General features: G+C 37.5%; 1 protein-coding gene across 1 annotated transcript in view; it reads right to left on the bottom strand.

Annotated features, from left to right (window-relative positions):
• Positions 1–1,364: 1,364 nt before the first annotated feature.
• The window catches only part of SHR3 (steroid hormone receptor 3), a gene marked incomplete at its 5' end in the record, with an annotated part of 37,524 nt that continues 13,518 nt past the window's right edge, over positions 1,365–25,370 (bottom strand). Inside the window, 4 exon segments of the mRNA NM_001025213.1 lie at positions 1,365–1,942; positions 6,089–6,617; positions 8,752–9,048; positions 9,482–9,534. Coding sequence (NP_001020384.1) covers positions 1,692–1,942; positions 6,089–6,617; positions 8,752–9,048; positions 9,482–9,534 — 1,130 coding nt within the window. The 3' untranslated portion in view covers positions 1,365–1,691.

Below are 25,370 nucleotides of genomic sequence, written 5' to 3'. Positions count from 1 at the left end.
TTACATTTTACCAAAGACCAACACACACTTACACAAGAAAAAATTTAAACCCTTAACGGTGCAAACCCAATCTTCTTTTCATATGAGCTTTAAAAGAACTTACAGGTATGAAGAAAGTCACTTTTTGTAAAAGTGTTGCCATACGGGTATATACTTTGGATTTCATAAATGGACATGCCCAAGGAGTCCTTCTTTATATGGCTAACTATCTTGTATCCTACTAGGTAAATTTCACATATACCTGGGTAGCAAGAAACATTAAGGTTTAAATGCCTTGCAAAAATGAAAAGTGCACAATGTGTAACGTTTTTATTGCTTGAGTGAGCAGATCTTTAACAACTTAACAATTTGGGGTATATCATTTTCTTTAGTGCGCTTGACATAAAACCCATATATGTAACCAGCCCACCAGCCCTTTCTGATCTTTCAGTTGTAAATTTATTTGTTCAAGGTGGGAAGTGGGCATTACATTTTAAAACATGAAATATAGGGATGGAAAGTATGCATCAAATCATCATGATTACATTACAAAAAGGTTTTAGAAAATGTTTGCTTTTGTGGGTACATGTATTCAATCAAGATACTTCATGAGTTAATAAGTGGAAGGGCGTGAAGGACGTGATCTCGTCATCCTCTTTTAAAGCCTGAGGCAAAAATGAGGACGTATCAACAATTTACAATATTATCATAATGAAGACATAGAAGACAAGAACAATAATCAGAGAGAATATCTCCTCAACAAGCACGTATCATAAATAGAATTGTTGTTTGACAACACGAGTAAGATATCAATGGATTGCACCTCTTTTTTTTTTACTGCATTTTCTCCATTTTCACTCTTCATATTTTGAATATAAAGAATGGTATTTTCTAACTCATGAAAATATTTCAAAGAGAACTTGGAAGAACTATAATCCTCTGATCAACTGACGATTTCTTTTAATAAACTGGTTTTATCTTTACTTCTCCATCAGTGACCTAAAAAAAGTATAAATAAGATTCTATTATACAAAATTAATTAAAGCTCTGAATAACAAAAAAAAATCATATTTTCTGAAGTATTCTTCTCCTTTTTTTTCATTATATAAAACAGTACTGACAATTAATTATTTTAGGATCCGTCTACAAAATGCTTCGAGGGATTGAAAACAATGAAGTCTGTAAAACCATTTCTCTTTGAAATATTTGTTGAGTTGCACAACGAGCTACGACCTTTCCCTACACGTCCCAGAATCTCATCACCCTGTATGACACCACCTGCTGAACCTGTTGCGACTGAACCCCCTAGCACTAGCACATTGGAGGTAGAGAATGCCCAGGAGATGGGTGCTAGAGGCCCGGTAAGGGGGGCAGGTGGAGGGCGTGGTGGGTACAGGTCCGATCTATCCTTGGAAGGATGTTGATCCCTTGATTGCACCTGGAGGATTGATTGGAGAATTAGAGGGGACTTGCAGATGGGTGTGGTAATGCGCCAGCAAGACTCCAGTTATCTCAAAATTGTCTGTTACCATGGAGATGTGGCATCGTTACCAAGGAGGTTCTGGACCGTTTCCATCTCGGGTGGGAGGATGAATAGAGAGAGGAAGGAAGTAGCAGGAGTCACTGAGCAGGAGCTGACACCAAGCTCGTGGGACGGGGAGGAGACACCGCTACAAGCTTGTTAACAGTTCCTCACATTCAACCTCCTGTCGCTATGACGATGACGGAGACAGTGCCGATGGGGTAGCTCCATTAGGACCCACTCCAGCGATGGCATTCAGCAGGTAGGGCATGTAGAGAAGCTTGCTATGAAGCAGGAGCTTGGAGCTAGCATGGAGCTCTGGGAGCTGAGAGAGGAAGTCATCAAAGCGTCCTGGTTGGTTGTTAGCTTCCATGAAGTCCTTCAGGGCCAAGATATAGGGCTCCTGGACTGACCGGATCTGTTCGCTGAACGGCTTGCCTGCTGAGGGTTGGAAGAGAGGGGGAGCGAGAGGAAGACAGAAATAGAATAAAATGGAGAGGGAGAGAGAGGAAGAGGAAGAGAGGAAGATAGAGAGAGGAAGAGGGATGGGGAAAGAGAAGGTAAAGGAAACAGTAGGTGAAGGAAAAAGAGTAGGTGAAGGAGAGAGAGAGAAGGTGAAAGAGAAGGGACAGTTGATAAGAATTTGAGAGAGAGAAGGGAAAAATAAAATTAGACCATTAGTTCAGAATAAATTTTGACAACAGCAAAAATCAACTCATTAAACTGACCCAGCTTAATCAACAACATCTTAAATAGCCACAAATACCTGCAACTTAAATGCTTCAAGGAAGAATTATCATTCTATACATAACAAAATAAAATAACATGACAGTGGCCAGGGCCATCAACATCAAACCACTAGATGTCCTTCTTTGCATGGCCTTCCTCAGGACTATAAATCAACTCAGATCTGATAGGCTGACCCTGTCTAGCCTTCCCCACTTAGAGGGGGCTATACTATAGGAGATAGCTGATGATAAATGTCATGGAGAGAGAGATAATAGCTGCAGGCCGATGGCCTACCTTGACTGATGAAGAATGGGGAGGGAGGGAAGGGAGGCAGACTGTAATTTATAAAGCATCCCTGGGAATTGGAGGAATATCGGAGCTAATAAATGCCAAAATGGGTTGCTCCCAGGAGGGAGTGTACAGACTGTGAATGAACTGCACACAGACCTAGTAGCTCTATCTGTTTGGGGTTATTATCATCTAAATTGGTTTCATAGTGAAACAAATACCCTGGCATGTATAGGCCTATAGGTGAAGGATATCCCTAGTAGTCCATAAACAGAGTGTGATACTGAAAGTTTCATCAAAAGTAAATTGTCTGTGTATCATGACTACAACTACTGTATGTCACATGGTTGTTAGGAGTAGTACCCCCCCCCCCTTACTCTGAAAAAAGTAGTCTACCTATACCAGACTCTCCTAGGCCCACTTTCATTAAAAGGAAAAATCCATTTGCTTGGAAGCATAGCCCAGCTAACCTCTATTCTGCCTGAGTGTAACCTATATGAAAATGTCTGTCTAAATTGATATAGTAACAGTAAACTAGACATTCAATATACCCAACATTTGAGTTATAAACATTGTATCCCCTAGCGTTATTATCAAGAATAACAAAGAGTGACATATTATTGATCATTGTCTGCTCTGTCTACGAGATATACTCATCTGAGCTTGACAAATCAAATCAATATTCTCCCACTTTCAGTTCTGTTGAATACAGCCCCGGCCTACTTCACTAAATGTTTGCTCTTCTTGCTACCTAAATGATCTCTTTACTGATTTGGTTTAATAGCCCATTTCATGGATATCTGACACTATACTAAGACCTTTAATGTGAAAGGAAGTGCTCATTGTTTACACCTCGAGTGTGAAGGAAAACATAACCCTGTATTTCCAGTTAAGTTAGAAATACAGTTAATATGAATTTCCAATCTCTCATAACCGTGACTGCAATGAGGAAATGCTATTGAATGTGTAAACAATATGTATGTATCCATGATTGTGACAATGTAATTTGAGCACGACTGAGGTGAATTAATTGAACAGAGTGTCATTTATAGTCACCCAATGCACCAGGAAGCGCTAAGGTATGATCTAAGTGGCAGACGACCTGAATCCTAACCAACTTTGCATAGCTAGTGCATACTTGCAAATACACAACGCTGATTGCACATTTATGGGTACTGCTCATGATGGCAAGGTACATGTAAATTTCTAACTTGATTCGACCGCAATGAATGTCAATTTTGAAGAGATGATAGGTTCTACAAAAATAAAAGAATATTTTAAGCGAATAAAGACATACTGAAACTTTGTGTCTCTTACTTCTCAGAGTAATTAGCCAGAATAGAATAGAAAGTGGATATCTGACAATACTAAAATGATTTCAGCTTTCTGTTGTTATACCAAGAAGTTACTCTTTCGGTTTACTCTGATGAGTACAAGACGAAAAGCTTTAGTAATTTGCATCTTTATTGACTGCTATTCTTTAATCTTGATTCTGTTGCAGAACAAATGGCTTCATCACGTAGGGAAGGCAGGACACAGCCTTGAAGGAAATAAGGCCACGTGCTTCATAGTCAAAGTTTGTTTGCAAGATGAAGCACAAACAGGCATGGTTCTCATGTCAAGATAGGTCTCATTAAACCATATTTAACCATATCTGTACCATAAGTACACAATTAATCAAAGATAATACCATACACAGGTTTCACTTTACACTTAACTTGAATGGTTAACAATAACTTTAGTGTTGAACAGGTTTATTGTACGGTATTCATTTTGTATGTCCAGCTGTGGAATAGTTGCAAGTGATACCATTATATCCTATTTACAATACTGTGGTCTGAATAGCTATAAATATTGGTAATAAAACTCTCATCAATTTCACTGAACCATAAACCAATTCATTTATAGGTGTGTATCTATAACACCCATCTTTATCGAACGACCATTAATTTCCCATTCAAGCATATGCATCTCTTACTCTTCATTAACTTGTATCTTGCATATCCAGTGAAGCTATTAATTCATTAACTCTTAAAATGTTTTGTAATAGCATTTATCTAATCATGACATAAAAATGTTAATAATCCAATGAACAGTGTACCTTTATCTTTATCGAATATCAATCACTAAACATGTTACTCTCCATTTGCATACCACTCTCACATGTATCTTAAGCTGAATTCAGTGTATGTTTTTATCACATATAATATTCATTTGTGTATGTGTGTATACCTATGAACACACCACTCAATCAATCTGTCTACATGTATGTATCCATCCATCCATCTATCCTCTTCTAATATCAATCTATCTATCTATCTACATGGCTATTGCAGAAATGTCCTTTGGTATATTTTTCACCAACAAAACAAATAAGCATACTGGATATCCATCTATTCATTTGCTCATCTATCTGTTTATCCAATGATTGAATAATCCATCCATCTCTCTATCTACTCTACCATCTATCTATCCATCTATATATCACTCTATCTATCTACATGGTAACATGGCTATACCAAGATTGTCCTTTATGTTTTTTTCACAATAAACATACTGACTATCAAGGTTCTTTGATGGCCCGTTCCCAGGCCTTCCCATAATAATTCCACCTAGGTCAAGAACCTTCCCAGGAAGCCATTGACTGCGTTTATGAGGAAACCCATTGACCTTCACAAGATGGCCTCATCTTACAAGGGAAAGCGCTAGCTGCACCACTGTTTATCTTGGCACTGTAAAGCCGGATATGGCAGGTCTAAATGTGGGAACAATGTAAATTACCTGTAATCTGAAGCGCTAGGAATAGACATGAACAGAGTGACCTGAATGGGATGTGCCTTTAAGTGGAAGCCAATTGAAACAAATTCCAACTGTCCCATTGTTCAGGTTGAAAAGAGTTATTCGCCATATGTAGAAAAAGACAATTTCTTTCTAGGTAAAATATGACCAGCTACAAGAAGAACCATGGGTGGAAATCCTGGTCTTAGTTATTTTATATCCTAGTGTATTCTGCTGCATTCTATTCATTACAACCAAACAATTTAATTTTTTTAATAAGAATTCTATCATAGAGCAAACGAAAATCATATCAACTTCAAAGATCTCTTTTCATATAACTAAGGAAATATCTTTTAAAAGACAGCAAATATCTTTTTAAAGACATAAAATTTACAAAAGCAAAGAATTGGTTAACCAATTTAGTATAGAAGTTTTTGAACTTCTGAACTCGTTATGCAGTTGTGAGTCAGTCAAAGGAGGTGCACACCATCTTATTCTTTGTTAGTTTGATATTTTGTTTGATCTCATGTTTGACCGTATCTTTGTTTGACCTTATGTTTGTTCTCATTTTTATTTTGTTATTATATATATGCTTGATTTATTGAATAAAGAACATATTTATATTTTTTGTGTTTATTACAAGTTTTAGTTGGTAATTTTAAGTCAAGACAATGGTGCGCTTAGAAACACCTGTATTAAGCGCCTAATAAATGTTATATATTATTATTATTATTAACTGTATATTATAGGAAAGTAAAAAGAACCATCCTGATGTATGGTCACTTCACTCACTTTGATCCAGAAATAGGATGACCTTGAGGAGAAGGTACTCGTTCCTGGTGACCCCCAGTGTTCTGAAGGAAGCCGCAAGCTTGGTGACCTTCTCGACGACCTCGCCCATCTCGTCCCTGAAGACGTCCATATCAAGCCTCAGGTCTAGGGTTTTGTTCATGCATTCCTGCAGGAGGAGTAGGTTCTTGTGTGTGCACTGCTCGAAGCTCAGACCAACGTCCATCCCACCACTGGACTTCCCGCTCATGCCACTGGACACGCTGCTGTTGACCAGTGGTTGCTTGAAGTGCATTGCCCTGCTGATGGTGCAGAGGAGCATGAGGTCAAGCCACTTGGTCTTGAGGAGGTGGGTGTGCTCTACGGCCGAGAGCTGGGTGAAGAAGGGTAGGTGCTTGACCCACTGGACAAGGTGGAACACCAGCTCTTCGCCAAGGCGACACTGGAGACGACGGAAGTCATCCAGCTCCATGGTGGCAGGCAGGTCAGAGTATCTGTGCTCTTTCAGGTTCACACCTTCCTTTTCTGCCACCTATTAGTGGAAGCAATAGAAAAGTTATATTGAATATGGAGCCATCCAAAAAAAGGAAATATAAATTCAATTCAATTCAATTTATTGATCCAAAAGGACATTTGTTGCGTTTACATGCATTATTCACAGTGAAAAATAAATAAAATGTACATGTGACATAAGACATCATACTTGTATATCATTAATCATATCCATTAGAACACACAGACAGAAGACTCTGAATTCTTGAACTGATGGTTTACATGACAGAGTTACTGAAGGGTAAATACTTAATGATATGAAGACAAAATAATGCAATATAATTGAGATATGTCTCATGATATGCTCTTTTGTAATTGAAGTGTTAATGATATTCCACCAATTCATTTTCTTAAAAAATTATCTCGATATAAATGAGCTCAGCACAGAAATTTACAACTATGTTCTTCCCTTTTCATAAACATAAAGAAGCAAGCTTCAACACAATTCCTGAGAAGGTTTAAATATCCCTATCTTTGTCTACCTTTGAGACTTCTATTCAACAAGAATACCCCAGATTATAAGGGTTCAAATGGCATGTGTGCTAAATACACATAGAAACAGTATTTACTCTCAGTTATGATTATATTTAGAATGTAAACATACACCATGTGACCTACATAATTTCAAGGGCACTGAGCCAAGGGCAAGGCTATTTTGTTTCAAGAAGCCTGTTCACACTGGGTGAAATTTATTCAAAACTTGTATACCGGTAAAAAAATGTTGTATAACTATAACGAGTCACAACATAGCGAAAGGGGCATACACACTAGAATAACTACATTGTATACAAAAACGATATACAGTCAAACCTGTCTATAGCGACCACCCAAGGGAAACACAAAAAGTGGCCTTTGTAGACATGTGGTCTTTGTAGTCAGGTTCCTCTTGTACATGATTCAATGAGAAACCATTTTCAAGGGAAACAACAAATGTGGCCTTTGTACACAGGTGGTCGCTAAAGCAGGTTTGACTGTATATAGAAACTAGTATTGAAGAGGTAAAGCGGACTCGACAGCTGGTCAATCGTCAGTGCACAATTATGATAAGCCTTGCCCAGTTGAAACATTTTTGTACGATATATGACACTCAGACTAGGCAGATCAAGAACCCAATTCTTTACCTAGTTTTTGTTGGAGGCAATGCAGTGATTTTTGTTCAGTGAAAAAAATACACAGGGGCTCGGGGCGAATTAGCCCCCGAAATGCTAAAAAGAGCCCCCGAAAGTCAAGAAAGAGCCCGACAAAATTTGCATAGAGTTCAATACGAAACAAATCGAAGAGTGTTATTTTCATGCAAGCAAGCTTCAAAAGTAGCCCCCAAAATTTTGAAAGTAATTTTTTCCCTGAAAAAGTTTCATTTTATGATGTTCCTTTATAAGTTCAGAAAAAGAAAAAAGGTATTCTATAGCTACATGTATATGATTCTCATTTGGCAATACAATGAATGGTATAGTCTGAACAGGGGGTTACATAGGCACTACATACAACACTTCAGATTACCAAGTACTGATCAAACTCCACAAATTTGATAGCTGTGATATCTGATGCCAGAACCGATAACATTATGTACGAAGTTTAAAAAAACCCGAAGATAAATCAGATTACTAGGTTAGGTTCATGATTATCAAAATATTCTAGATAGGCCTAAGTGCAGGCTCTTTAACAATCCCAGTCGTGCATTTTAACTTAGGTAATCACATTTCCATATCATACAATTTGGATTAGTTAATTTTACACAAAGGAAGCATCTGATATAACACTGCCAACCTTTTAACAACAAAAAATTCCTGTAGTTTTCCAAAGACTCTTCCTAAAGGCTACTAAGTTATAAATTTATACTTGTATGTTACTGAATTAAGCTCTATAAAATAATATTCTCCAGATGAATGGATTTTTCTCACAAATAATTCACACAAATCTGAAAGATTCCAAGCTAGTTTACAATAGGTTCCTCCAAGATCAATCAATTTAAGAGATGCATATCTTAATATTACATCTTAGGTTCATCCTTTGTTTTCATTCTGGATTTTTTTTTCTTTCTTAGGGCAATGTCAGACAAGGTATTTAAAGGTATGAGGATAAAAAGTTTCATAGATCATTTGCATTAGCCTTACCTTGAGAACTGCAGACTCTGTCTGCTGGAGGACCTCTATCAGCTGAGCAGTCTGAGGTTTGAGTGTCCGTACCTCTCCCCCATGGTGCTTCCCAGACATACCTCCGGAGCTTCCCCCTCCTCCAGCGCTTCCCCCTGATCCTTTCAGACCCTTGGACTCTCTCTCCGCCTTCATGGCCTCCCTGGCTGCCTTGAGCGCCTGTTTTTCGGCCCTCGTCTTTCGGTTGAGCTGGGCCTTCTGTTGCGCCATTTGTTGGAACTTCTTCCGTAACTTGTCATAGTTCTTTGGTTTGCACTGCTTCAGAATGAGCAAGCAGAGAGGATAGAAATTCTAATCATTTTCATATTAATAAAAGGATTATTCATGTATCAGTAAATAAAAGGATTATTCATGTACCATATTCTTAAGAGAGTCAACAATTTTCCTTTGAGCAAACACATCTATCACAGAAAAGAGACAGCGTTCAAAGACTACCAAATGAAAAACACAAAATTAGTTCGTACTTTTAACCCCTAATGGTCTCATTAGACAGCTTGAGAGTGTCGACATTTGATAATGGACTATAAAAAAAAAATCAGGCTTTCCTTTTCTATATTGCTCACTTATAGAGCATGCATGGCTTAATTTGATAGCACATATTATGAAAATAAGTAAACAGAACTTGTACAGGAGAAATATCTCTATGGCTGCATATTAAGAGGTGACTAGTCGAGAAACTGACTTGACTTACCTTATACGACAGTCCTGTGTTTCTCCCTCCAGGCATGCGATCCTCTCGTACCGCTGAATTTAAAAGAGAAAAAAAGAATAGATTTTGGAAGAAGAAAAGGGGAAAATTGATATTAATGGTTTATATAAAATCAATCATGTCAATCATTTGTCATCATCCCTTTTGAAAGGAATACATTTTATTAGATTTATTATTGTATCTTATCCAAATCTAAGCGGAACAAAAAAATGCACAGTACATGCACACTGTAGCGCCAACAGAAGACAAGACATAACAAATATGTGTGAAAAACAAGCGGACTATAAAATGTTACTAGAGATAAGAACTACAAATCTGTTTAATAATGCTCTTCTATGAGAAACTTTGGGAGCAATTTGTTTTTTTTTCATAAATTAAAAGATCAATAAGCTACAAATTTTTTCAAATCCCATATCACTGAAATTGTAGTGAAGAGAAAAAAAATAGAAAAGACATGGGGATGCAGAGACAAAGAAGAAAATACAAGAGAGAGAGAGAGAGAGAGAGAGAGAGAGGGGGAAAGATAGATAAAGTGAGGGAAAGAAAGAGAGAGGGAAAGATAGATAGAGAGAGGGAAAGAGAGAGAAAGAGAGAGAGAAAGAGAAAGAGAGAGAGAGAGAGAGATAGAGATAGAGATAGAGATAAGACATAAATAAGGAATATACGGATGTGAAGGTCACATACACTACTCATGGCAACAGTCTTCATTAACTTCAACAAATTAAAAAATGAAAATAGCTTCAGGAGCATTTGCAAGATTTTCTTTCCGTCACATAATCAGATTGTCTGAAAGAACATTGTTTTTCAGGAGGGAATATGGTCATCTAAGAAAAGAAATTGAAACAGCCTATGAGGTAGTAAAGATGGACAAAAGATCCAACTGACGTCAATGGTGCCCTTCCTCCACTGACCGCAATGATAAATCCCCATCCAAAGCCAAAGTGTGAACTGCCCACAGTACAAAGTGACCTTCGGCAGCTAACAGTGATTATGTAATAGCCAGACAGACTGTTCCATTGGCTTGGCAGGGGTGGATTAAGTCAATGCCACGAGGGTTAATTTTTCTGATATGTCAAGATAAATTGGATTGCCCTTCTCTGCTATGGCTTTTGTTATTTGTTATTATTATTTCAGTATTTCTTTACTTCCACTGGTTAACTCACAATTAAAATCGGTGATGAAAGAAAATAAACCCAGCAATAGATAAGTGAAAATAATGGACATTCTAAATATGATCTTTGGTAAACAAAAATGATAAAATAACATTCATGTATATAGTTAAACCTGTCTATAGCGACCGCCCAAGGAAAACATTAAAAATGATCTTTGTAGACAGGTTCCTTTAGTACATGTTTCAATGAGAAACCATTTTCAAGGGAAACAAAAAATGTGGCCTTTGTAGACAGGTAGTCACTAAAGCAGGTTTGACTGTACTCTATCTCACCATGGGCTATTGTAGCCATTTCTCAGATATTTCACATGAACTGCAGTCTTGATACATGACTACCTGGCAAGCTACTCAAAGTGCAGAGATTGAGATGAATTAGGCAGTAACTGGGGTATGTTCTCACGCTAACTAGCATATTTTATCAGACTGTCTACAATCTGGGAACATGCAATGAGCAGTCTTCTCTACACTGGCAATCTCTTCCCGAGTTCCAATTGTTGGAATTGGTGTGTTCCCATGGCCAATTTATCCCAGCGAGTGTTGCAGAGAAAGGCCTATACTCGTGGTTAACCAATGCACTACCTTTTACGGTTCAACTTGGTAGAAATGTGAAGTGCACCATTGTGAGTGCTATAACTAAGTCCATACTTTGCGACAGACATGCTGAAAAGGGGACAAGACAAGCTGGATATCATCCATGACTTCTAAGGAAGTGTGGATGCTCCTCTAAGGGTGCATTGGCAGTCAGTGCCAAGGTCAATGCACTGCACCCTATTGAAGAGTCCCTGCCCACATTATTCAGCTCGCCTCAGGTGATTGTTTAGCGAGTCTTTGTTCGGTCTGTTCACGAACACACCTGATTTACGATAAGTTGACCAGGGAAACAAAGATCTTCTGAACAACCGACCCCTAACACACCCTGCAGACATCCGACCAATCAACCTTCACCAAGCTAAAAACCCATAATGCGATGTCTTGACTCTGATACAGACCTAGAGCCACTGGAGCTAAAAGTGTCCTCTGTTCCGTGCAATGTCACGGGAACATCAAAGGGCGGAATTTCCAGCACAGTGGCAGAACTAATTTGCCTTTTGATCTTTGCATTAATTCAAATTGGGGGGTTAGGAGATTTTTCCTTTTAACATGAGGTAGAAAAACAAATGCTCTTGATTTGAATTGCTGGACCTAGGGCATGCATGCTTTGAGGGGGGGGGGGGGGGATACATACATAAATGCTTTCCATGGTCAATGAAACGAGCTAAAGCACTTTCACACTTTGTACTCCTGTAGCATTCATTGAAGAAAATAGCTAGACTTAGAATCAGCAATCAAACACTGATAAAGAATGTATTAAAAAAGTCAAAACTCCTTTTATTGATAATCAAAAAGAGTTGAATAATTAAATCAGTCATCTATGCAAATTTTACATATTATCAACACTTACCATCCTCTCAAAACCTTTGCATCAAGCCTCTAATTCTAGGCTATGCACAAAATATGATTGAGTTATGATATTGTCATCATACATGGACATTTAGTCTAAATTTGTATATTGACCTGGTCAAATCTCACATTCCTTACCAGTGTGATTGTATAGATAGGCTTAACTTTTACTGAGGATGTAACTAGAAGTGTTTCCAAAACTGAAATGATAAAATACTTCTAGCAAACACCCTCAATGAAAAGTAGTCCCCTCCATGACCAACATGTTTTATATGCCTGATGTACACTGTGGAACAATTACAAATATATCATTAATTGTCATTGTTTAACTATGTACAATGCAATCCCATGTACTTTATTTATTTTGTTGGAAACGGAAATAAACAAAATAAAAAAATTAATTAAAAAAAGTAACTCAAGTGGAATAGTTCTAGCATCATATTGATTAATCCTCTACCATCTTACAGCGGCACTTTACAAAGAAGACATAGTTACAGACTCAATCCTCTGCAAAGAAACATCACAAGACTGAAAACCTAACCAAGGTTGTCTATTCATCAGGATGCATACCTGGCTAAGATAAAGGACAATAGAGAAATGGACAATTGATTCCCAAAGGTTATTATGCTCCTCCCAAGACAAGGTCACAGAATTGGGACCTGGAAATCATTCCTGTTCCTTGAATGGGCCTAGGACTATCTATTTTAAGACTCAAGTGTTCCATAATTGGTTGAACACTAGCTTAAATAATTTTTATACAAATCTGAGCTGTAATAGAATTTTCCTTGCCACATAAAAAGTCCAAAATGTGGGCATCAATCAGGATTCTTAAACTGATGTACTGTTCGTTTGTTATTAGGGTTGGGTTTTGTTTTTTTTGGTGGGGGGGGGGGGGGGGGTCGGGTCCACTTCATGTCCCTAGCTATTGAGTATATTCATGTGTGGATTGAAGAAGCAAAAGATGAAGAAATCTATAGAGGTTCAAAATACAAAAGAGAACATCAAGTAAAAGTGGAAACCTTTACAAAACAAAGAAGAAAAGACAAAAAAACACCATAAGGCCTACATGTAGACCTACATGTAAGCTATAAACTCATAGGTAGATACCGGTACTCCAAATTATTCAACAAATGACCACACCCAATCCCCTTGAATTTAGGGATATTAATTTAGTTTAAACTTTTTTTCTTAGTCTACCTGCAAGGGCTGCACTTGGTTCTGCCTTTAATTTCATAGGGATGATTAAAAAGGTTCATTAGCGCCAATAAGTCATGCATTACCAGCCTGACCAAATAGACCTTCAGGCAGTATGTACAGCCATCTTGCTTCAATCAAATCAACTATAGTTTAGTCCATGGTCAATTTTCTTTTCTTTTATGACAAACAGACACTGACAAGTCTTCATATAGACATGGATTCTGACTCTTTTCATTAAGTTGTTAGGTTCTGCACCCGAGTCCCTGGCAGTGGCACACACACACACACCTAAAGCAGTAGTTTGGAGTCTACCTGTATCAAGGTGACATTATGTTCAAGCAGGGTCCATAACCCAACTTAAATTATGGAATTGGGATTTTTGGGTTCGAGTTTCCATATAAATTCTTTGCCTGCAGACTCTAACCATTCTCCCTGCTCTGACTGATCAATTCTGCTGACCACAAGGGGGGCTGGCATTCAGACTAGTAATTCTGCTGACCACAAAGGGGGCTGGCATTCAGACTAGTCATGGACGGCTGACCTCTAAAGGAGGGGCAATGAACCAAGGGCCAGTGTCCAAGGTTGCCACCTCATCATCAGACAAGTTATTTGTCTTTTTAAGTTTTGGGCTGGCCTGGCCTGTCCAGTGGGGCACAGACACCTTGAAGAAAGGATACTTCCATTCTTCTCCATTCCATGAATTTAGAGGAAAGGCTGGACATTTATCACCATCCTTTTATTTCCATTGTCCAGTGGCATAACTTGAGCATAGTTGGACATTGTGCTGGTTGTTTTTCAAAGAGTCAAGCATCTCCCCTTTCACCAGTAGAAAGGACCACCATTACATTTTACATCAATCTTCATAACCTGTGTCCACTTCCAAGGCTAAAATGTGTGGGTCCTGGTAGTCTCCAATTACAGACCCAGGAAGTCGCATGCAGAGTCAAAGAAGCAAACAAGTTCCGGAGTTTTCATATAATTATTTCCCCTCCATATTTCTAGTGTCATATACTACTTGTATTATACTATGTATACTAATATGTAAGCATTATTCAACATAGAATAAGAGAAAAGAAATACGATTTTGTATATACTATAGTGACTATGAAGCAAGAATCAGAATTGAAACACTAGTTCAAGTCACAAGGTTCACTTTTGTATAATGGTCAGAAATCTACAGAATATATTTTCTTAATTTCTACAATGCATAATATGCACTCCACTCACATCTTTTACATGTTTTGCTATTTTAATATTGGTTCATGTGCCAACAAAGAGGTACCCGGCCCAATGACCATTTATTGATTTTGTTTCATTATCTATTTTCGTTATTTCAACGATGTTTGATTACATTTTGGTAAAGAGTTTCAATAATATAACCTTCTGACTTTTCTGTCCGTGCAATTTGGAACAGGGACCTGGTTAGTGACAGGGAATCAGCATTGAAACAAGAGTCAAGAAAGAGCTAATCAGAAGACAAGCAAAACCTTGAATACCATAACAGCCACACAGGAGAAGGAAGTGTTATTGCCAATATATTTAATTTCAACACAGCCAGAGAACTCCCAAAAGGGCCAACATGTCTGGACTTTGAGACTACACACTCATTGGCAATGTCCACTCAAGTGGTCAGTCTGGTCTGGCCAGACCTTGGCACACAGCCAGCAAGTCATTGTACAGCTGCTACAGACAGGCCTTGCCAAGGTCAGCAAGTCACATGACCAAACTTAAAGGGACACTCAGCTTTTAAAGGTACATAATTCAGTCAGCAATGGTAAACTATTTGAGTGCCTAGTGTAAAAGGTACTTCTCTGTTCTCATGAGCTCTTTAGGTGTTGGATGTTGAGGAAGTGATATTCCATCACAGTGATTTGTATCTATGCTGTTTTATTGATTTATTGACGTTTTAATTCATTCTACTTTCTACCAGAGCCGTTTTGGAGTTTAGTTTCAAGAGCAGAATTGCTTACCAATCCAGAGATCTTTTGTTCAATGTTTGTTGACACCTTTGGTTAAAACTTAATTCAACATAAATGTATTATATGCAATGCCAAAAAGATGTTTGAAATCTGTATATGTTTTTAATTCCCCCTTTTTAGCTGAATTAAATATAATTGTAGGCCTAAATTACGTTGGCAACAAAATTTGACATTAAAAAATTCTGTTTGTTTTAATTGACATTTTGCTTACATCCTATGCACTGAATCCATGCTAGATGTAAAATAAGAAAAATATATATTTGTTATATTGTCACCTACATGTAAACATTTCTATCAATACTACCAACACTAAAATACCTATCCTTCAAAAGCTAAACCACAACAGTCAACAGGAGACTGATTATCCACTATCACAGGTCTTTTAATCTTCCCTTCAAAGGGGCAAGGTTACTCCCCTATACCAGCCCATTCCTTATCAAAATGTCTCTCAATCTGACCCAATGGTGATATCACATTCTGATAATTATACATTATCTAATGAGTGCTCCTTGAAATGGAGTAATAGTCTGACAGCTTAGAATTACAAACTATGATACCGCAAAACCAACATGAAGATATCCATGGGCTTATCAACATTCACTCCCTTATCTTAGCCTAGATTTCCCCTTGAAAAAGTACAAGGCATTATGGTGTGATCATAAACAAACAACGATGCATAGCTTTAACGAAAAATACTAACTGACAAAGCATCTACTTATAACTTTTAAAACCCAGTTAAAAATTGTATGCAATTAATCATATCTGAGTTCTTACAGTACATATCATCGATCTGTAATGCAGAATTTATTGTAAGTTACCATTTATTGTGTAGTTATTAAATATTAAAGGGGAGGTGATATTTCCATTCACCATATTTGAAATGTTGACATATAAAGTCTGCATTTGAAGACTACTAGCATCACACCTTGATGCATTAAAGATGATAAGGAGTGACCTTGTCATGTAATCTCTAGCTATCTACATGAATGTCCAGCCTGACATGCTGACCACAACCCATTATCTAATAATGGGTTGTCCAGTGCTGGTCAGTGCTGAGTATGCCAGGCCATTGTGACCAGACAGCCAAGGTCAGATGAGGATCACTTGACCCAATGATGCTTCCAAAGTCTCTGTCCATCTTGCCCAGAATAGGATATGACCCCTTACATGCAATTTTGTTCAAATATGGGGAATTGTTACTTTCAGTTTTGATTTCTGGAAAAGTTGGATAATAATGATTGGAAAGCAGACAAAAAATTCCAACTTTATTCTTAAATTAGGTTAAACACTGCTATTTACAGTATCAATTTTTCATCATCCCAGTTACGTTTTGGAATATAAAGTAACTGTCCATATTCAATGATGGGAAACAGGAAATTTCAAATTTCTGTTTAAAAAAACATGCCCTAATCATGCCTTTAAATTAATTCTGCAATATTATAGGGACAGCTGCCCCCCTCTTTATCAATACTCCTGCTATTTTTCATGACATTTACATGTACCCTTTTCTTATACTTTTCTCAACTCCCATCACATCCCTTTCTTTGAATCAATACTAATTTTAGTTTGGGGAAGTCTTCAAAGTATTTTTCTAAACTATTCTGGCTAACTGCTTTACATGTTAACAATCTTCACAGTTTCACTTTCAATGTCACATGCTCAAATATTGATTCTTTAAAGTTGAGTGGGGGGGGGGGGGTAAGGTGATATGGGAAGGCGAGATTACGACCCCACAAAATAATTGTCCAACATCCAGTCTGCAATAAAATGATCATGATGATAAGTGAGATCTTATCATCAGGATTACAGAATAACACAACACAAAACACACCTGGAGGAAACATGAACATAAAATTGCAACGACTTGTCTGGTCAAGGACTGTTTACTCTTGGTAAAAGTCATTTTGCCAAAAAAATGAGGTGGATTAGAGGGAGGTCTGAATGCTATCAACTTATCAAGCCTTGTATTTTGAAATCAAAGAACTCAATATCAATAAGTCAGATGTAACATTCCAAAACATCACTTCAGGCCAAGGCTAAATTTAAATACCCTACATAGGCCATCTCGAAGAATAAAAGAGCAAGGAGACAAACAGATGGAGGAGAAAAGCCAAAGATGGAAAATCATGGCCAATTTCAGAGCTCGTAAACCCCACTAACAGGATAATAAGTCATTTAATCAAACTACAACAATCGGCCAACAATCCTCTCCTCTCAAATCCTCATGAAATTTTGGCCAAGGCTTTGAAGTTGTTCGGTCATTCAAAATTACTAACTTTTTACGATGGCGTAGCAATCATAAATCAATAATTGGTGGGGCTCATTACATGCCCTTTGTGGATTGAAAAAAATTGTGAAGGTCAACCTGGTCAAGCATTACTTCCTATTGCAAATGATAAACGGTCCTCTGTGAATCATTATCAACTGATCTAAACATGAAGTAAAGAAAAGAAATTACCCTTTTCCACAATATGATTGTTCCAAGTGGAATAAAAGTGATAAGAGTGAAAAGATTTGAAATACAAAAAGAAATGGATTAGGCAGGTGCCTACCAGCAGATATCAAATGAACTGACAGAAAATGGCAGGTATGGCCAACACTTAAAACTTCAAAGTGGTAGGTTATTTGAATATGCAGAAGAAACCAAAGGATACAATACAATTTAGGTTCTTTAAAAGATGACAGTTTTAAGGTACCGGTAAATGAAATAGAGCAAGTGATATTAAAGAAAAGGTATGAAACGTATGAGGCTGCAAGATCTATTGTAGAGCGTGGGAGGGGAAAAGGGAGGGAAAGGGGGAGGGGGAAAAGGGGGAGGGGAAAATGGGGAGGGGAAAAGGGGGAGGAGAAAAGGGGGAGGGGAAAAGGGGAGGGAAAAGGGGCAGGGGAAAGGGGGGAGGGGGTCCTCAGAAAATTACAGCTTGTTAGATCATTCACCTATCCCAGACAATCTTATAAAACAAATTTGAGAAGAAAAATATGATCAGTATATGCTGCTATTTCATGTTAAAGATAATGGGATGGACCTAATGAAACAATATGACCTCGTAAAACAGAGCCTTTCCTCATTTCCTGGTAACAAGTCACAAACAGGTGTTGTCAAGTTTTTGTTTACCAAGGTGTAGACATAAAATTCAATCCTACATGTAGAATTACATAATAAAATCACCTGTACCTTCAAGCAAAGGTGATATACACCATTGATCGGTAATTACTAAGATTTTAATGGCGGATTACTCACTATGGCCAAGAGGAAAATAATATTTTGGCTTAGCCAGTGTGCCCAACATAAAAACCAGTGACCCCTGAAACTAAATTGTTATTGAATTTTAAAACTTGTTGGCACAAAGTATTATTTAAAAAATTATAAATTCTAGGTATGATGAATTGGTGATTTGTTTATCTGAAGTGATAATATGTGCTGTCATCATAATCAATGTTTGAAGCTATTATTTTATGATTTAAATTCACTCTTATTCTTGCCAATCCCTATTAATTTGTTTAACACAGGAAGAAATATCATTTTTAGAAAACAGGGACTGCTTTCTACAGTTTAGGCATATATTCATTACCCAGTGTACATACAAAATGGGTTAAGTGCATCCCCTTCCCTTCAACGTTTGACTATAATGATCCTGTGAATAGAATGAAGACTATTTAGATGCATGGGATACATGTACAATCTCTGCTGATGGCTGAGGCCCTAATGAGTAAAAATATAATACATCATACATGTATATCACACCCACAGCAAAATACTTAGTATAGTCGTGGAAAATATACAAGTAAGTATTCATTTTCAACTATGGTACATGTATGTCTGAGGCTTTATCACTGACTTGCAGAATAAGAACAGGAGTGCATGCTAATTACTGTACATGCTGGTAGTATACACTGTACGAGTGTAATGTTATACAGGTTTAATGTGGCACAACATTCATTTCATATTCAATTCAAAGCTAAACTAGACAACAGGGAAAGAATCCCACTCTCCTTCCAATGATCTTTCTGATTAACGACTACGCCGGCAGCAAAGGGGTTAATTTGCTCTAGGGCTGTCGAAATAACAGAGGTGACGCTAATGAAAGCTTTGCTGGTCACCGAGTAACACAGGAGTAGTTAAAAACAAATATTCTTGTAAATAAATGAGAGCACTGATGATATAAACAGTTTCACATCAATAGAGGTCCCTGACCCAAGCCTCTTCGACCAGACATTAACAAACTTGCGAAGGCTGTGGGTCGGCTGACAGGCGACCTTGTGAGAGGGCACAGAGGAAAACTCAGAAATCGGGCAGAATAGCCAGAAATTATAGAACCCTGGGCCTGAAAATGTTTTATTTTTCTGGAAAAAATGGTCCCTTGGACTTTGATGAGCCTTTGTTTCGGTAATGATTCTACTGAAACTTCTGTTGGCCTATAAGTAGCTTTCAAAGGGGAAAAGGGCAACAGAGCCTTTTCCCTGCACCCATGTGGAGATGGTGCACCTAAGAACATTAACATTTGAAATGGTAGGGTCAACATGGCACTGATGGCAGGATATGCAAATTTCAGTCTATAAAATTAGCAAATGTAATAAATATACAAATACAAACAACAAGAAAGTTTTGGAAGAGCCATTGTATCAGTATTTCTCAGCAGTCTACTCACTGATAAAGCCCAGAGGTGAAAACAAATTATCTGATGTAAAAATGAATGACCATAGTATGCCCCCATAAAAATGACAATATTGACCTGATCACCTTGGAAGCTTATCTCTCGATAACCTGAAAGCAAAAGGCTTCAATTTGTAAACAAACCCCCAATCTTCCATTATATTTATGAAAATGTATTTTTGGTTTTCAAGAATCATGAAAGGAACTGCTAGAGCAGAAGAATTGTTGCATTCATCCTATTCAAACTCTTTCTATGAAAATTGAGAAAGAGAATTGGAGTACGGCTCTAGCAACTCTCAGTGGTCATCTATATGGGGGCGGCCTGGTCAGTGGCCGAACAATATTTTTCCAGGGCCGTGATCCCCACTCAGCCATCACTAGCAATTAAAGTGAGGATCTGACCTCTTGGGGTATGGCTCCTAACAAAAATATTTGTCTAAGAAAAGATGACTCAATAAATGCTTGCATTGATGAGGTTCTTGATCTTTTTTTAAAGTGGACAAAAATGGATTCTCAGTATAGATAATTCCTGGTCATATTTTTTTTAACTTGGTGGTTAATTTGGGAATTTACTATAAAGACGTAAAATTTAATGTCAGAAAAAAAGAAACAGAAATAGAAACAAAAAAAATGGCAAAACCAGTTATGAATTGATAAATGCTCTATAAGTTATTGTTATAAAATACAAATCAATACTTTTGTTTTGTTTAATAAAATTCCCTTTTCTGCTAAGCGGATCTAGTGTTTGGTGAACAACTGATTTTCATGGTGTCACAGGAAATTGATATTTTGAAACCATGTGGTGAGTTTGTAAATGATAACCAGTAACCATGGTTACACATTAGCATAACATCATCAAAGGTGACTGACCTATTGACCCTCTAGTATGGTCATTGACTTAAAATAACTACTGGTAGGTACAACCATAGTTGGTGGTAGGTCTATGGTACAACTATCCATCTGAATATATATTTATCATGTTGACCTTTAATCAAGACCCACTGACTTAATGACTGACCACTGAGTTACACTCCTTGGACTAACAAACTACCTAACTAACTAGTTAACACTTAAAAACTACCTAACCAACTTCAGGTAAAACTAACAACATAACCAACTAACCGAATGATACAGATTACGCAACAACAAAACATTAAAAATCATGCTTCCTTTTCCATACAGAAATCTGATAGACCCCAAATATAAAATATAACCCTTCAGGCTTCAGGCCGAGTTCAATACTTACATTCTGCTTAAATCACGAAAAATTATTCTTCACAAAGTATTCTTTAAAAATTAATGACAGAAAAGGAGTTTAAAAAGTAGTACTTTTAGCCTAATTGAGACAAAGATGTCTACCAGTACCCGTATTTGGCTTGGGTATTTTTAAACTTAATAAAAAATTCACAAGTCAGTAACATTTTCTACCATCAGTTTCATTTTTGTCCATTACATCCTGGCTGATTTCCTCTTTCACTTATTATTCATATGTAGATGGTATCATGTTTCCTGAAAATACAATTTCTCAACCTACACAATTACCAGAAATGTTTTCATCTATGTGCATTTCAGGGAAAAGGGGACAATTCAACATGATTTCAGTCATTATGAATCATGGCTACAAGTGCAATTTTATGTTTAAGGGAATTACACAAAACTGGACACTCCCACATGGCCATAAAAAATGGTGAAATACCAAGATATTGTTGTCACAGTGAAGCCTGTTCTTTTCCAGGTATCATTGCGGAACATCGACTGCCCTTGACCTGCAGGCTCGCCCAGAGAGGTCGCCTTTCTCTTTCAGAGAGGAAGTTACATTTGACACATCACCTTGAGCTGCTACAACAGGATGACCATAGAGTGACCATTAGTGACCATAATAAGTGACCAGAGAGAGAGAAAGGGAAGAGAGAGAGAGAGAGAAAAGGGGTGTGAAGAAGGGAGGAGATGGGAGACAGAGAGAGGGGAAAGAGTGTATGAGAGAGCAAGAGGGAGAAGAGTGGGTAGGGAGGGAGGGGGAGGAGGGAGGGAGGGAAAGGGTGGAAGAAGGGAGAGAGAAAGAGAGGGAGGGGCAAAGACCAGGGGCTAAGGTCAACTGAATTCATCCAGGGACTGAACCTTGTAACCCTCTGAGGGTCATTTGACATGATATCCCCTTTCTTTAGTCTCTTTACCTAGATGCTAGTCTTCAAAAACAGACTTTGTTCTAGCAGCTGAACCGTGATGAGGACTAACTTATGGTGACTTGAGAGTGAGAGCCACGTGAAGTCTACTGCTGTCTCATATCTAATTAACTTGAAGATATTGCTAAATCTAAGAACAGGACCTGTTTAGGTACTAGGTAAAGTCTAGCGCTTAGAGACTTCGGTGGTAAGCGCTTTACAAGTAACGTTTTTATTATCATCATTATTATTACATTTACATCCCATTTCCCACTTGTTCAGATTCTATGCATGGGCATCACTACTCAGCACTAGACCATTAGACCATTTCGAAGACAAGGGGGGAGGGGATGGGCGGGATGGGGGGGGGGGGGGGGGGGGGGGTTGTACGTCATACAAAAATAGAAGGCCTTCGGTGCTCACCATACCTCCTCTGGCTACGCCCTTAGTTCTTTGATTAAAGGTTGACTACCCAAGCTTTGTGCTTACAAATTAGATATACACAGACCATGGATTTCTTAATCTTATAATAAAAGTCCATGCACAGACTTTGGGGTTGATTTTCCACGAAACCCTGAAGAGCTCTGACTAGGGATGTCAAATCATAGGTCCATGGTCAAATTATGCAATGCTCGAGAGTCGGAAGCCATCTCAAGATCAGAGGAAATAAACTCCTACGATTACAACAACATCAAGTTGAATACAAAAGTTATCAACTGATATGTGTCTTGAAATTTGAAAATTTGATTAGAAGTTTTGGCTAGAACATTCTTGACCCTTTTGTCCCAGGGGCACCTTTAAACTGTCTAATAAAAGAATGAGAACAGTGTGTGTATTCTTTTAAACTAATTAAAGAGCAGAATATAATAATATAATATTATAATCTGATAAATCATACGTACAGTAAACAGAAACACACATGTCACTTAAAAGTTTGACCCAAGCATTTCAGTTATGTAACTGTGTAACATATTAAATATTGTTTGTTGAGAGCTAGAACTTTTTGTTTGCAGAGGGGTATTTTTTTTAATGATGTGATACAGTACAGGAGTAAACACCCTTCTGGTTCTCAGCATGGACAGAGGATATATACCAGTAATTATTGCAATATCATTCACTACAGTAAAGGTAATACAAAGTTTAGGGAAATTTTGAAAATTGGGTGGATAGTGATTCTTTACAATTTTGGTATATTTGGATGTCCCTGTGGATGTATTAGAAGCACAAGAAATTTTAGCCCTTAAAACCCTACTGCTTTCGAGAAAAATTGAATATAACAATTTACCGGTGCTTCTGGTAAATCTTGAAAATTTCAAATAGCGCCTACTCTCTGCTGTTAAGGCGCGAGGCCTGCTTTGAACACTCCAATTGTTTCAAAGTAAACGTTCCGGCTACAATGGTAGCTGCGACCATGAAAATCTCAGAATATTTAGTTGAGATATATAATTTCCAAACAGGAAGAGCTAATCAGTCGATTTTAGTCAAGAAACATTTTTTGTTGGTTAATTAATATCTTGACCTTGAGAGGGAGCTATTCATCATAAAGAGTTAATTATTTACAATTTCATAACTTTAGACTCAACCGCCACAACGATCACTGAATATTGTAGGATCGCATATGCTTCCAATATGTTCATTTGAACCAAATTCATGACCCAATACCAAAACTTTGTAATACCTTTAACTAAATATAATGACGATAAAATTGACACTAAATGTTCCGACAGTCAATAGATGTGTTTGTCCAATAACGCGGCTGGCCAAGAGACTAGTCAATGTATGCCCAAGGTTGCCATGTTTTGGCTTGAATGTCTTTCTCTGAAGATGCTGTTAATGGTCAGGCCATTGTCCTTGGGTTGTCTGGCCACTGAAGACAAGGGATGGACAGCAGTGGTCAGTCTGTTTGCTTGGACCTTGGCTTGGCCCATGCAAGCATATTTCAGGACATGCTAGTCTGTCTTGCCTTTTGACCAGACTGCATTTAGTAGTCCCAATTGCATCCTCAAAGTCCTTTCAGTCAGAAGTATCTGAATTGTCTGTGTTCTGGATCACTGACAAACTACATACCAAATGTACTAACAAAGGTAAAATTCCTCTTTCTGTAATATACACTGTAGAGCCAAAATGGTGTTAGATGTGTAAAAGTGTGCCCTCTTCTAGTGCTCAACAGATTAAGAACTAGTTCAAAATAGAAATTATACATAGAAGGAACAGAAAATGCCTCCTGTTATTATTTTATCATTAATATCAAACCAAGAATTAATTAATCTGACGTGACAGAGGAAAACAAGGTTGAGGTCGGTTATTTTTAAACAGCAAATACAAAATACAATAAAATTGATAAGAATGTTTGAATACAGCATGCAATCAATGTCATCATCTAAGATAGACAAACCTTTATTATCATTTTATCTTTATTTACCTCTAGGGTCCCTGAAGCACTTCAAGGAATGGAGAAGAAAACAAATTCTTCACCTTTAGCACACATAAAAAAAGGTCCTTGCAAAGCAGTGTTTTCTTTTTTCCTAGAAAGTCAAATTTCTTTCAACAAAAATGGTTAATGATAAATATTGGTATTGACTATTGATATGAATTGTATTTGCCGGTGTTACTTTTCGGTTAAACTACCCATACAACTGCTTTTGTACTATTATATGGATGAAGAAAAAAACCTTAATAGGACATATTAATAGTGCCTCTTTTCTATTTGTGGGGCAATTTCAGAATTTGGTGGAAATAAGTGCTCTCAGCCCCGCCCCCCCCCCCCATTTCCCCCTCCTAAGCCATCCCAATTACTAGTCATGAACTTGAATATAACTATCTTGATGTAAAGCTACGTGTAACTATGCTGCACATTGAGTTCAAAGATAGAACTAATAAATGATCTGTTCAAACATAGAACACAGACAGTTAGGCGAACTTAGTATACAAGAAAAAACAGAGGTAATTATACTTGATTGAATTATACCTGGAAATAATTATAACAAAAAAAAGTTTCCTGACTATCTGAGGTGGACCATTAAATATTGAGAAAGAACAAAACTCGCTTCCAAGATGAAGAAAAACACATTCACTGACAATCATTGTGAGAAGTGAAACTCCATTAATTAACACAAGTGAACAGTAAATTACAAACTGTACCAAGTACATACATGTATACTGTAATGCCTGGTGGGTCACATTTACAAAGCAGAGTTGTGGTTAATTCCTTAGTTATGTTTTTCCCATCGAGATGAATTGTTTTATCAGGGCAACTATTCATTTAGAG

The sequence above is a fragment of the Strongylocentrotus purpuratus genome, unplaced genomic scaffold, assembly GCF_000002235.5.
Source record: "Strongylocentrotus purpuratus isolate Spur 01 unplaced genomic scaffold, Spur_5.0 spur5_scaffold_4, whole genome shotgun sequence".
In the NCBI taxonomy this organism is placed as follows: Eukaryota; Metazoa; Echinodermata; class Echinoidea; order Camarodonta; family Strongylocentrotidae; genus Strongylocentrotus; species Strongylocentrotus purpuratus.
The sequence above is the reverse complement of the archived record's forward strand: the minus strand, read 5'-3'. Positions and strand labels throughout refer to the sequence as shown.